The 12,500-nt window shown below is 45.4% G+C and overlaps 2 protein-coding genes across 2 annotated transcripts in view; one reads left to right on the top strand and one right to left on the bottom strand.

Moving 5' to 3' along the window:
• Positions 1–12,500, top strand: part of LOC136830359 (uncharacterized protein CG3556-like) — a 137,891-nt gene that overhangs the window by 72,227 nt on the left and 53,164 nt on the right.
• Positions 10,713–11,978, bottom strand: LOC136830499 (golgin subfamily A member 6-like protein 1). The gene has a single exon (XM_067090038.1). It carries the CDS (start codon positions 11,976–11,978, stop codon positions 10,713–10,715), a length of 1,266 nt encoding a protein of 421 aa, XP_066946139.1.

The raw sequence follows: 12,500 nt of genomic DNA, 5'->3' as shown, positions 1-12,500 counted from the left end.
TGTTCAATTCCTTCCTCCCAAAACCATCAATCATTATTCATTATTCATCATTCAATTACGGCATTGTAGTGCATCGCTTGCAATATTCACGTGTCCTCCCCACCCCCGCCCCCCGCACCCTGACTCTCATGATTTAGCGAGAGCAATTTTTGTTAAAAATCAAGAGTGGAATACCGGTGTTTCTGTTTTGCAGAGCTCTGTACTGTAGAGCTCTGGTTTGTAGAGCGAGAGAATGGGTGGGTATTCAGTGTTATTCTTTTGTTAATTTATTTTTCTCTGTTTAAGTTGACAAAATTAAGACGTATGTAGAGTTTCAGTGTGGTAACAGAATGATTATCTCTCTCTCTCTCTCTCTCTCTCTCTCTCTCTCTCTCTCTCTCTCTCTCTCTCTCTCTCTTTTGTCTTGTATTCCCCCTGACAAAATCAAATGCATGCAAAGTATCTCGCTCTCTTTTCTCTCTCTCTCTCTCTCTCATATATATATATATATATATATATATATATATATATATATATATATATATATATATATATATATATATAGCTTAATGATAAATAATATTGCCAAGACCAGGAAGAACATCCTTTATTGTACGAGCTTTGAGGTATAAAACCTCATCATCAGGCTGAAAAAACCGACAAGGATGAGAATCAATAAAATTACAATAAAATGAATTGTCATAATAAATCTTCAGCAAAAATACTAACGAAATATATAAAATGAACAAGTAAATACAAACTAAAAGGGTGAGACGTAAAATAACGAAAAATTAAAAACACAAACATAAAAATATGAAAATAAAACTAAAGTGAAATGTAAACAAACTCCCACTCACAAAGTAAAATATCTAACGACCTAATTGAGTACTTACTATGAAATTACACATAGCTAGTTGAATACCAGACGAGTTGTTGTTAAATTCCGGCTTCAACTTTTTAATAGTCAGCGACTCTGAAATTAAAAGGTCCAGTCTATTTGAACAAAAGACAGTACCCGAAAATCCAGGTCAGTGAAAGGATGGTCCTGTGCTAAACTGTGTTCTCTAATGGCAGAAAAGGGTGGTTTGGAAAGGGGAAACCTAGTTCTAATAGAAAGACCTCTGTGTTCCAAAATTCTGTGTCTGAGCCAGCGGGAACTAGATCCCACGTATCGCAGACCACACTGCGAACAAGTGAACAAGTAAACGACACAGGAATTAAGGTCCACAGGCAGAGTAGGCTTCTCTCAAAAGTGATCTTATTGTAAAAGGATTACAAAAACAAACCGGAAACTGATTTGAGGGAAACAGTGCTTAAGTATTTCTTGTAACTTTTTCCGGACCATATAGCTACTATGACCAAGGTAAGGCAATTTAATGTACTTTACATCTTTACTAGCAGTACTGTACACCGGTCTGGGACAAAACTTATCATTTAAAAATTTTTCAGAAATTTGTAAAATACAAAAATGGGATATGAGAGTTTTCAGAAAAATAATTCTGGAGGTAAACCATATCTTGCTGAAATAAATTAAAATCACAACAAACATTGTAGGCTCTATTAATCAAAGTGCGTATTGAGTTCATCTTATACAACTTTGGCGAAAAACTGAGGTAATTCAATCCCAAGCCAGTAAAAGTACTTTTCCTATAAACAGAGGTCTCAAATTTGCCACTATTTCTGTATACCTGTACATCTAAAAATGACAACTTATTATCCTGTTCCGTCTCACAAGTAAAAGAAATGTTAGGGTGACGAGAATTAAAATATTCAAAAAACAAATCAACATGTGATAATTCCTTAAACACAAGGAAAGTATCATCTACATACCTACGGTAATACAAAGGTTTGAAAGCACTAGGGCATTCAGACATCCAAATCCTTTCACAATAACCCATGAAGCAATCCGCATATACAGGTCCAAGGGAATTACCCATAGCTACTCCATCTATTTGATTATATAATTTACCATCAAAAGTAAAAATGCCATCAGCAGTTGCTAAATGTAATAATTTTTGCAAGTCTATTTTATTAAGTCCAAACACTGATAGATGGTTTTCACATATATTATTAAGAATAATGTCGGTTGTTTCTTTTAATGGGATATTGGTGAAAAGAGAGGTTACATCGAAACTAGCCATTACAACATCTTGGTTAAAATTGAAAGAGCATAATTCTTTAACAAATTTGGAAGAATTAGATATGTTAAATTCACCTAAAGTTAGAGGGTTTAAAACTGGAACCAAAAATTTAGACAGGTTATAACTAAAAGTACCAATTGAGGAAATAATAGGTCTTAAAGGGTTCCCTATTTTATGTACCTTAGGCAAACCGTACAAATAACCAGGCTTAGACCCTGAAGCAAATAAAGAGCTATATGTAGCTTCCCAATCTTATCTCTCAGACCTCTAAGCAACCTATTTAGTTTGTCTTCTAATTTCAAAATGTGACTCTGCAATATCTACATTTAAAATCCTAAATTTTGTATTGTCAGAGAGTATTTCATTAATTTTATCTAAATAATCAGACCTATTCATTAATACAACACCCTACCTTTATCTGGCTTGGTAATAACTATGCTATTATCGTTCTTAAGGTTACGTAAAATATTGATTCTGTCTTTATTTAACTGATTGTCACCCTCCTTTTTTCGATTAAAATTTTTGAAGGTATCGTTTGCAATTACGGAAATTTTACTAAAAAGTAAAGTAAGGGTTTCACTGCCAAAAATGTCACAGCCTCTCAAAGTTGAACATAGTTTTTCAAAACTTAAAAAATACTTAAAGAAATTGAATTTCATGGGGATCAAAGCAAAATCAAGACCAAGAGAAAGAACTTCCTTTTCATCTGCTGTTAAATTTCTGTTAGAAAAATTAAAAATAACTTTACTACTATCTATTTTCTTATTAACGTCAACACCGAGATTTCTTAACTTTCTATTGTGTGTAAGCCTAACATCAGCCAATTTTTTCTCAACGTTAGAATCTAAAATCGACGACAAACACTTAAAATCCAAAAAAGAAAGGTTGTTCTTTAAATCCCTATCTAGTGAAGACAAATCTGTTAAAACTACCTCTTTCTTTCGTTTTTGTGCTCTAACCTCAAAGTCTAAAAGTTACAAGAAATACTTAAGCATTGTTTCCCTCAAATCAGTTTCCGGTTTGTTTTCTGTAATCCTTTTACAATAAGATCACTTTTGAGAGAGAAGCCTACTCTGCCTGTGGACCTTAATTCCTGTGTTGTTTACTTGTTCACTTGTTCGCAGTGTGGTCTGCGATACGTGGGATCTAGTTCCCGCTGGCTCAGACACAGAATTTTGGAACACAGAGGTCTTTCTATTAGAACTAGGTTTCCCCTTTCCAAACCACCCTTTTCTGCCATTAGAGAACACAGTTTAGCACAGGACCATCATTTCACTGACCTGGATTTTCGGGTACTGTCTTTTTGTTCAAATAGACTGGACCTTTTAATTTCAGAGTCGCTGACTATTAAAAAGATGAAGCCGGAATTTAACAACAACTCGTCTGGTATTCAACTAGCTATCGTGTAATTTCATAGTAGGTACTCAATTAGGTCGTTAAATATTTTACTTTGTGAGTGGGAGTTTGTTTACATTTCACTTTAGTTTTATTTTCATATTTTTATGTTTGTGTTTTTAATTTTTCGTTATTTTACGTCTCACCCTTTTAGTTTGTATTTACTTGTTCATTTTATATATTTCGTTAGTATTTTTGCTGAAGATTTATTATGACAATTCATTTTATTGTAATTTTATTAATTCTCATCCTTGTCGGTTTTTTCAGCCAGATGATGAGGTTTTATACCTGAAAGCTCGTACAATAAAGGATGTTCTTCCTGGTCTTGGCAATATTATTTATCATTAAGCTAAGATTTCCAAGTAGCTGCCTAATTACTGAGACTATATATATATATATATATATATATATATATATATATATATATATATATATATATATATATATACACCATACCTTTAAAAGCTTTATACAAGAAGTTTCAGTTTTCCTTCCATAAGAGGAGATATTCTCAGGTTACGTTGCCTGAGGTATTTTCTGTGTATTGCTTATATTTCACTCGGGTAAACTCCCACAGTGCATGTATAAAATCTGTGAGAGAGAGAGAGAAGAGAGAGAGAGAGAGAGAGAGAGAGCGAGCTCACTCGCTCATTCACTACTGACCTTCCCAGATCCTAATCTGACTTGCTAACGACAGTCCTGCCTTGCGTATGACTTGTGCATATATGTATACACGCGCGTGCATACGCGCCTAGTGCTCATATGCTGATTGCTAGACACACCTGGGTGATTGGATTACGGAAGGAACTCCACCTGGGCAGGTGAGAATTACATTACGGGAGAAATAACGTCATTCCTTTGGCTCTTGGGTAGAGAATTGTCAGATTGTAGTTATATGCAATGTTTATTGAAAGAAAGGTCCCTTTTTGTTACTTTTAGGGAACAAAAATTATGTAAAAGGGAAGTAAGTGAAGAATCCCACGTGGTATCTTGACAGTGTGTATGATACGACGATACTCTCTTCGTTTTCACAGGTATTTGGTTCGTGCTCAGAGGCGACAAAGTTAGAGGGAGGCCTACTTTTATGTGAATGTGAAAATTCCTAATGAGTAAAATACGATTACAGTGAAAAACGAAAAATCTCCCGAAATATTTATTTCAGTACAAAAAACTGACCGCGGTGATGTAAATAAAGAAGTTCACCTCTTTGTAGTGACAACCACAATCACATTATGTGAGAATGTGTGCCAGTTTGAACATTGTATATAATGTTAATGCTTATAATGTTAAAATAGTTGTACAGGAATAACCAGGCAGCCTAACTTATAAAGTTTATAATGTTAAAATAGTTATATATAAAGTTTATAATGTTAAAATAGTTATACAGGAACAACCAGTATGACATCTAGGTATGACACACAGCCGATTACTTACTTTCCTGGACTGGAGCTCATTTTTGACCCTACTCTCCAAATTGTTTATAAGGGTTGTTATCAAACTCATGTGGTGCACTGTAGACATTAAGCTAATCCACTTCCCTGTAGCCTCTTACTTCATTGCCTTTTTCAGTTCCTTTCTCCAGTCTTGCTGTCCAACGCCTCAAACTGTTACTTCTCAGACAGCTTTGTGGCTTTGAGTTCCACTTTCCGTTAGTTATTTTCTGGATCTCTTATCTTGCTGTCCAGTCACTTCCATCAACACCCTTTGTACTGTCTTAAGCGCTGAATTGCCCCCAAGTGTCCAAGTGTTTGGTCTTGACACTAATTTTCATGAAACCACTGTAAATCAGTCAAAATTGAAATCTTGTGAATCTTGTCATTAAAATTTAATACACTTCCTGGACTGTGACAATGTATAACTGTGTGGATAGCTATGTCGCGACCCAAAATATATCGAGCGCATCACAACAGGCTTCATTTGACATCTAAAATGGTTAGAAATAAAAGCTCACAGATTCATAATACCTGTGGCTCAGGATCAAAGCCCGAAAAAATGGATTGGTGAAAAGATATTCTGAAGGAGTGACTGGCATGTCTTGCAAGATTTCCATAGACAGATCTGGGAAGAGTCTTTTTGGCAGTAATGCCTTATATGAAACTTGATTTCTGCACAAAGATTATTCCGACAGAATTATCTCCCGGTTGCCTTCTGGTTTCCTGGTTGCTGTCTGGTGTCCTGGTTGCCTTCTGGTTGAATAACTTCTAGTTCTGAGACTCCATCTGCCTGCTGAACTTATAGGGAACTCACCAGCTTTTGAACCTCTGTCTCTGATGTTTGCCAAGAGAGAGAGAGAGAGTTCGTCTTACCATTCTTTCCAATTTGATGACTTCCTGTCCTCTTGTTTCACGTCTCTTCTTCCATCTCCAGCAGCTTCTTCTGCAGATGAGATAACAGACCAGTTTGTTCACTGATGATCACTTGCAGTTCAAGCAGTTTCACTGCCTCACCTTGGGACCCGGACTGCTGACCGCCCAGCTACAGAGGGCGCTGAAGACGAGGAACCGGACATGCAACTGCGCATGCATGCAAGGCATCCCAGCAGTCACCAGTGCAACCCCAACCATGTTCACCTCCTCACTGCCCCAAATGCAGTGGCTCCAGTTAGTGGTACAGTGGCTATCTCTGTGACACCAAAAATTTGCAGCTACACTTCCTGTTCTAGTGCCTCCCAAAGGAGCCATTTGAGGAGAACTGTATGGGCCCAGCAGTCGACCCAGTGTGCACACTTTGCCACATTGTCCTAGTCGAAGGAGCCACTTGCGGAGAACTCTGGGCTGAGCAGTCGACCCAGTGTACCCAGTGTGTGGTGGGCACATTGTAGACTGTTCAGCCCAGAGTTCTCCTCAAATGGCTCCTTCAGGGTGGCACTAGGACGAGTGCTTGGCCCAGTGTGTGATGGGCACACTGGGTCGATTGCTCAGCCCAGAGGGGAAAGTGCCATCCCGAAGGAGCCATTTGAGGAGAACTCGAGCAGTCGACCCAGTGTGCCCACCACACACTGGGCCAAATGTCCCAGTGCCTCCCGAAGTAGCCATTTGAAGAGAACTGTGGGCCGAGCAGTTGAACCAATGTGCCCACCAGTCCCAGTGCCTCCCAACGGAGCCATTTGAAGAGAACTCTGGGCAGAGCAGTCGACCCAATGTGCCCACAACACACTGGGTCAAGACTTGTCTTACTGCCACCACGAAGGAGCCATTTGAGGAGAACTGTGGTCTGAGCAGCCGACCCAATGTGCCCACCACACACTGGGCACACTGGGTTGATTGCTCGGCCCACAGTGTGCCCAGTGTGTGGGCACATTGGGTCGGCTGCTCAGACCACAGTTCTCCTCAAATGGCTCCTTCTGTGGTGGCAGTAAGACAAGTGCTTGACAGTGTGTTGTGAGCACATTGGGTCGACTGCTCGGCCCAGTTCTCTTCAAATGGCTCCGTTGGGAGGCACATGGGCACATTGGTTCAACTGCTCGGCCCACAGTTCTCTTCAAATGGCTCCTTCAGGAGGCACTAGGACAGTATTTGGCCCAGTGTGGTGGGCACACTGGGTCGACTGCTCGGCCCACAGTTCTTCTCAAATGGCTCCTTCAGGAGGCACTAGGACAGTATTTGGCCCAGTGTGTTGTGGGCACATTGGGTCGACTGCTCGGCCCACAGTTCTCCTCAAATGGTTCATTCAGGAGGCACTAGGACGAGTATTTGCCCCAGTGTGTGGTGGGCACATTGGGTCGACTGCTCGGCCCACAGTTCTCCTCAAATGGCTCCTTCAGGGAGGCACTAGGACGAGTATTTGGCCCAGTGTGTGGTGGGCACATCGGGTCGACTGCTCGGCCCACAGTTCTCCTCAAATGGCTCCTTCAGGAGGCACTAAGACAGTATTTGGCCCAGTGTGTGGTGGGCACATTGGGTCGACTGCTCGGCCCACAGTTCTCCTCAAATGGCTCCTTCAGGGAGGCACTATGACGAGTATTTGGCCCAGTGCGTGGTGGGCACATCAGGTCGACTGCTTGGTCCACAATTCTCCTCAAATGGCTCCTTCAGGGAGGCACTAGGACGAGTATTTGGCCCAGTGCGTGGTGGGCACATCAGGTCGACTGCTTGGCCCACAGTTCTCCTCAAATGGCTCCTTCAGGGAGGCATAATGACGAGTATTTGGCCCAGTGCGTGGTGGGCACATCAGGTCGACTGCATGGCCCACAGTTCTCCTCAAATGGCTCCTTCAGGGAGGCACTATGACGAGTATTTGGCCCAGTGCGTGGTGGGCACATCAGGTCGACTGCTCGGCCCACAGTTCTCAAATGGCTCCTTCAGGGAGGCACTATGACGAGTATTTGGCCCAGTGCGTGGTGGGCACATCAGGTCGACTGCTCGGCCCACAGTTCTCCTCAAATGGCTCCTTCAGGGAAGCACTAGGACGAGTATTTGGCCCAGTGTGTGGTGGGCACATTGGGTCCACTGCTCAGCCCACAGTTCTCCTCAAATGGCTCCTTCGGGGTGGCACTTTCCCCTCTGGGCTGAGCAATCGACCCAGTGTGCCCATCACACACTGGACCAATCACTCGTCCTAGTGCCTCCCTGAAGGAGCCATTTGAGGAGAACTCTGGGCTGAGCAGTCTACCCAATGTGCCCACCACGCACTGGGTACACTGGGTCGACTGCTCGGCCCAGAGTTTTCCGCAACTGGCTCCTTCGGGGAGGCACTAGGACAAGTGCTTGGCCCAGTGTGCGGTGGGTACATTGGGTCGACTGCTCGGCCCAGAGTTCTGAAGTGGCTCCTTCGGGGTGGCAATTTCTCCACTGGGCCGAGCAATCGACCCAGTGTGCCCACCACACACTGTACCAATCACTCGTCCTAGTGCCTCCCCAAAGGAGCCATTTGAGGAGAACTCTGGGCGGAGCAGTCGACCCAATGTGCCCACCACACACTGGACCAATCACTCGTCCTAGTGCCTCCCCAAAAGAGCCATTTGAGGAGAACTGTGGGCCGAGCGGTCGACCCAATGTGCCCACCACACACTGGGCCAAGCACTCGTCCTAGTGCCTCCCCAAAGCAGCCATTTGAGAAGAACTGTGGGCCGAGCAGTCGACCCAATGTGCCCACCACACACTGGGCCAAGCACTCGTCCTAGTGCCTCCCCGAAGCAGCCATTTGAGGAGAACTGTGGGCCGAACAGTCGACCCAGTGTGTCCACCACACACTGGGCCAAGCACTCGTCCTAGTGCCACCCCAAAGGAGACATTTGATGAGAACTCTGGGCCGAGCAGTTGACCCAATGTGCCCACCACACACTGGGCCAAGCACTCGTCCTAGTGCCACCCCAAAGGAGACATTTGAGGAGAACTGTAGGCCGAGCAGTCGACCCAATGTGCCCACCACACACTGGGCCAAGCACTCGTCCTAGTGCCACCCCAAAGGAGACATTTGAGGAGAGCTCTGGGCCGAGCAATTGACCCAATGTGCCCACCACACACTGGGCCAAGCACTCGTCCTAGTGCCACCCCAAAGGAGACATTTGATGAGAACTGTGGGCCGAGCAGTTGACCCAATGTGCCCACCACACACTGGGCCAAGCACTCGTCCTAGTGCCACCCCAAAGGAGACATTTGAGGAGAACTGTGGGCCGAGCAGTTGACCCAATGTGCCCACCACACACTGGGCCAAGCACTCGTCCTAGTGCCACCCCAAAGGAGACATTTGAGGAGAACTGTGGGGCAGAGCAGTTGACCCAATGTGCCCACCACACACTGGGCCAAGCACTCGTCCTAGTGCCACCCCAAAGGAGACATTTGAGGAGAACTCTGGGCCGAGCAGTTGACCCAATGTGCCCACCACACACTGGGCCAAGCACTCGTCCTAGTGCCACCCCAAAGGAGACATTTGAGGAGAACTGTAGGCCGAGCAGTCGACCCAATGTGTCCACCACACACTGGGCCAAGCACTCGTCCTAGTGCCTCACCAAAGGAGACATTTGAGGAGAACTGTGGGCAGAGTAGTCGACCCAATGTGCCCAACACACACTGGGCCAAGCACTCGTCCTAGTGCCACCCCAAAGGAGTCATTTGAGGAGAACTCTGGGCCGAGTAGTTGACCCAATGTGCCCACCACACACTGGGCCAAGCACTCGTCCTAGTGCCACCCCAAAGGAGACATTTGAGGAGAACTCTGGGCCGAGCAGTTGACCCAATGTGCCCACCACACACTGGGCCAAGCACTCGTCCTAGTGCCACCCCAAAGGAGACATTTGAGGAGAACTGTGGGCCGAGCAGTTGACCCAATGTGCCCACCACACACTGGGCCAAGCACTCGTCCTAGTGCCACCCCAAAGGAGCCATTTGAGGAGAAATGTGGTCCGAGCAGTCGACCCAATGTGCCCACCACACACTGGGCCAAGCACTTGTCCTAGTGCCTCCCTGAAGCAGCCATTTGAGGAGAAATATGGGCCGAGCAGTCGACCCAATGTGCCCACCACACACTGGGCCAAGCACTCGTCCTAGTGCCACCCCAAAGGAGCCATTTGAGGAGAAATGTGGGCCGAGCAGTCGACCCAATGTGCCCACCACACACTGGGCCAAGCACTCGTCCTAGTGCCTCCCCGAAGCAGCCATTTGAGGGGAACTGTGGGCCGAGTAGTTGACCCAATGTGCCCACCACACACTGGGCCAAGCACTCTTCCTAGCGCCTCCCCGAAGCCGCCATTTGAGGGGAACTGTGGGCCGAGCAGTCGACCCAATGTGCCCACCACACATGGGCCAAGCACTCGTCTTAGTGCCTCCCTGAAGCAGCCATTTGAGGAGAACTCTGGGCCGAGCAGTCGACCCAATGTGCCCACCACACACTGGGCCAAGCACTCGTCCTAGCGCCTCCCCGAAGCCGCCATTTGAGGGGAACTGTGGGCCGAGCAGTCGACCCAATGTGCCCACCACACACTGGGCCAAGCACTCGTCCTAGCGCCTCCCCGAAGCAGCCATTTGAGGAGAACTCTGGGCCGAGCAGTCGACCCAGTGTGCCCACCACACACTGGGCCAAGCACTCGTCCTAGCGCCTCCCCGTAGCAGCCATTTGAGGAGAGCTCTTGGCTGAGCAGTTGCCATTGCACCCCCAACCATGATGTCAACTCCTCACTGCCCCACCTGCAGTGAGGGTGTTGATACCACAGTCAGTGGTACAGTGGCTCTCACCTCTTATCCTTTGGTCATGTCCTCTTCAATTATTTTTCGGGTTGTAACCAGGAGGCACCAGGTCCCACCGAGGTTGTGTCAGCCACCATTCCCGTTTGAGGAGGATGAATGGGTAGAGAGTCGCTGGACGAGGGCAGAAGCCGCGCTGGTCCCATCCCGAAGCTAAGCGAGATCTCCATCCCATTGTAGTTACTTCCTTCTGCCGCCACTTTTGCCTTCGTTTTCGCTGCTTCTTCTTCAGTTTAGCCATAGCTGCTTTTGCCAGCTTCTGCAACTTTTTCAGAGCCTGGTCCTTCAGACGAGAAAATTCTTCCATTTTGCGTATGAGATTTTTCCTTATGCTTTGAAGGACTTCCAAATGAGAGTGATGTCCAGCTTGACGTTTCAACTTCCTTTTCTTATTTCCCCGGAGATCCTGAAGCTTCTTTCTTACTGCTCGCTTGTGTGCTTTTTTCTGGTTTCTTGTTTTGTCTTCTGTGGAGTAATAATCCATGTCTGGACTGCACATTTCCCATTGCCATTCAATATAGTTCCTCCAGTCTATAGCCTGATCACAGTCCACGTCCACGTCCTCTTCCTCCTTTCTGGTTCTTTTGTCCCTCTCCTTCAATCCTTCGAGCACCACCTTCCGGAGTTGCTCGTGGTCCTCTCTCAGTCTCGCTAATTTCCGGTTCAACTTTGCATCTGTAGTTCCTGTTCTTTGGGTGTTTTGTCCTTTCGCTTTGGTATCCTGTACTCCATACTTCTTCTGGTCAAGTATTTGCTGCACTTCGTTCATATGAAGACGGCCCTCCAGGTGAAATATCTGGCGCGTTATGAGATCTTTATTTTGCAACCTCTCCTGGCTGAGATTGTCTTTCAGATCAAAGATATGTCCAAGCTTTTCAAATCCATCCATTTTCAAATTTTCGTTTTCAGATCTCAGATCTTCCAGTTCTCGAGCTTGCATTTCATTTTGGGCCCTCAGTTGGCTGTTCTCAAGTTTTAGTTTCTCTATGAGAGCTAGGGCTAGTTGATAGTTCTCCTTTCTCTTAGAGATAACTTTCCACATTTTAGAGATTTCAGAATCTTTGTTGGCCAGACGCTCTTCCTGATAATATTTTCTCACTTTCAAGTTCCGGCTGCCTGTCACCTTCCCTTTGCATTGGTCCTGGAACTTTCTCTCCAGAGATCCGTCAGTGAACACTTTCAGATGAGAAACGTCTTTTTTATATAAGTTATCCAGTCCCTCTTCTTGGACTCCAGAGTTAAAAGAAGTAAACACTTGTCTTGCTATGAAGACCAGAGCCATTATGAATAATACAACACAATTAAAGTTTGTCATGCTGAACATGGTTACTGATTACTCTCGCTGTCAGTAGCCTTAGATCGAGAAAAAGCCCAGTGTGTCTCCGGAGGGGAAGGAGAAGGAGGAGGAGGATTTTGGCTTCGAAGCCAGCTTCGGGGAGCTCCGGGAATCCTCCTTGAGAAGACAGGTGGAGGAGGATTTTGGCTTCGAAGCCAGCTTCGGGGAGCTCCGGGAATCCTCCTTGAGAAGACGACCAAAGGACTGGAAAGGGGATTCGGACTCCGGGGGGACAGAGAGAGAGAGAGAGAGAGAGAGAGCCTCTCATGTTCTTCCGCCGTCATTTGTATGAAAATAAGCTGATACTGGACGCGAGGCATGAAGATTTGATGACAATGATTTGCCACAGACTACGAGTATTTTCGATCTGGGAATTATTACGTGATGCTTATATTCGCCAGAAATATCTCTTAGCAAAATGTACACACACACACACACACACACACACACACACACACACATCAGTAG

Source organism: Macrobrachium rosenbergii, chromosome 46 (genome assembly GCF_040412425.1).
Source record: "Macrobrachium rosenbergii isolate ZJJX-2024 chromosome 46, ASM4041242v1, whole genome shotgun sequence".
In the NCBI taxonomy this organism is placed as follows: Eukaryota; Metazoa; Arthropoda; class Malacostraca; order Decapoda; family Palaemonidae; genus Macrobrachium; species Macrobrachium rosenbergii.
This window is presented reverse-complemented; position numbering and strand designations above follow the sequence as displayed.

Coding starts and splice junctions, on each gene's coding strand:
- LOC136830499 (XM_067090038.1), bottom strand. CDS start 11,978: ATGGCTCTGGTCTTCATAGCAAGACAAGTGTTTACTTCTTTTAACTCT.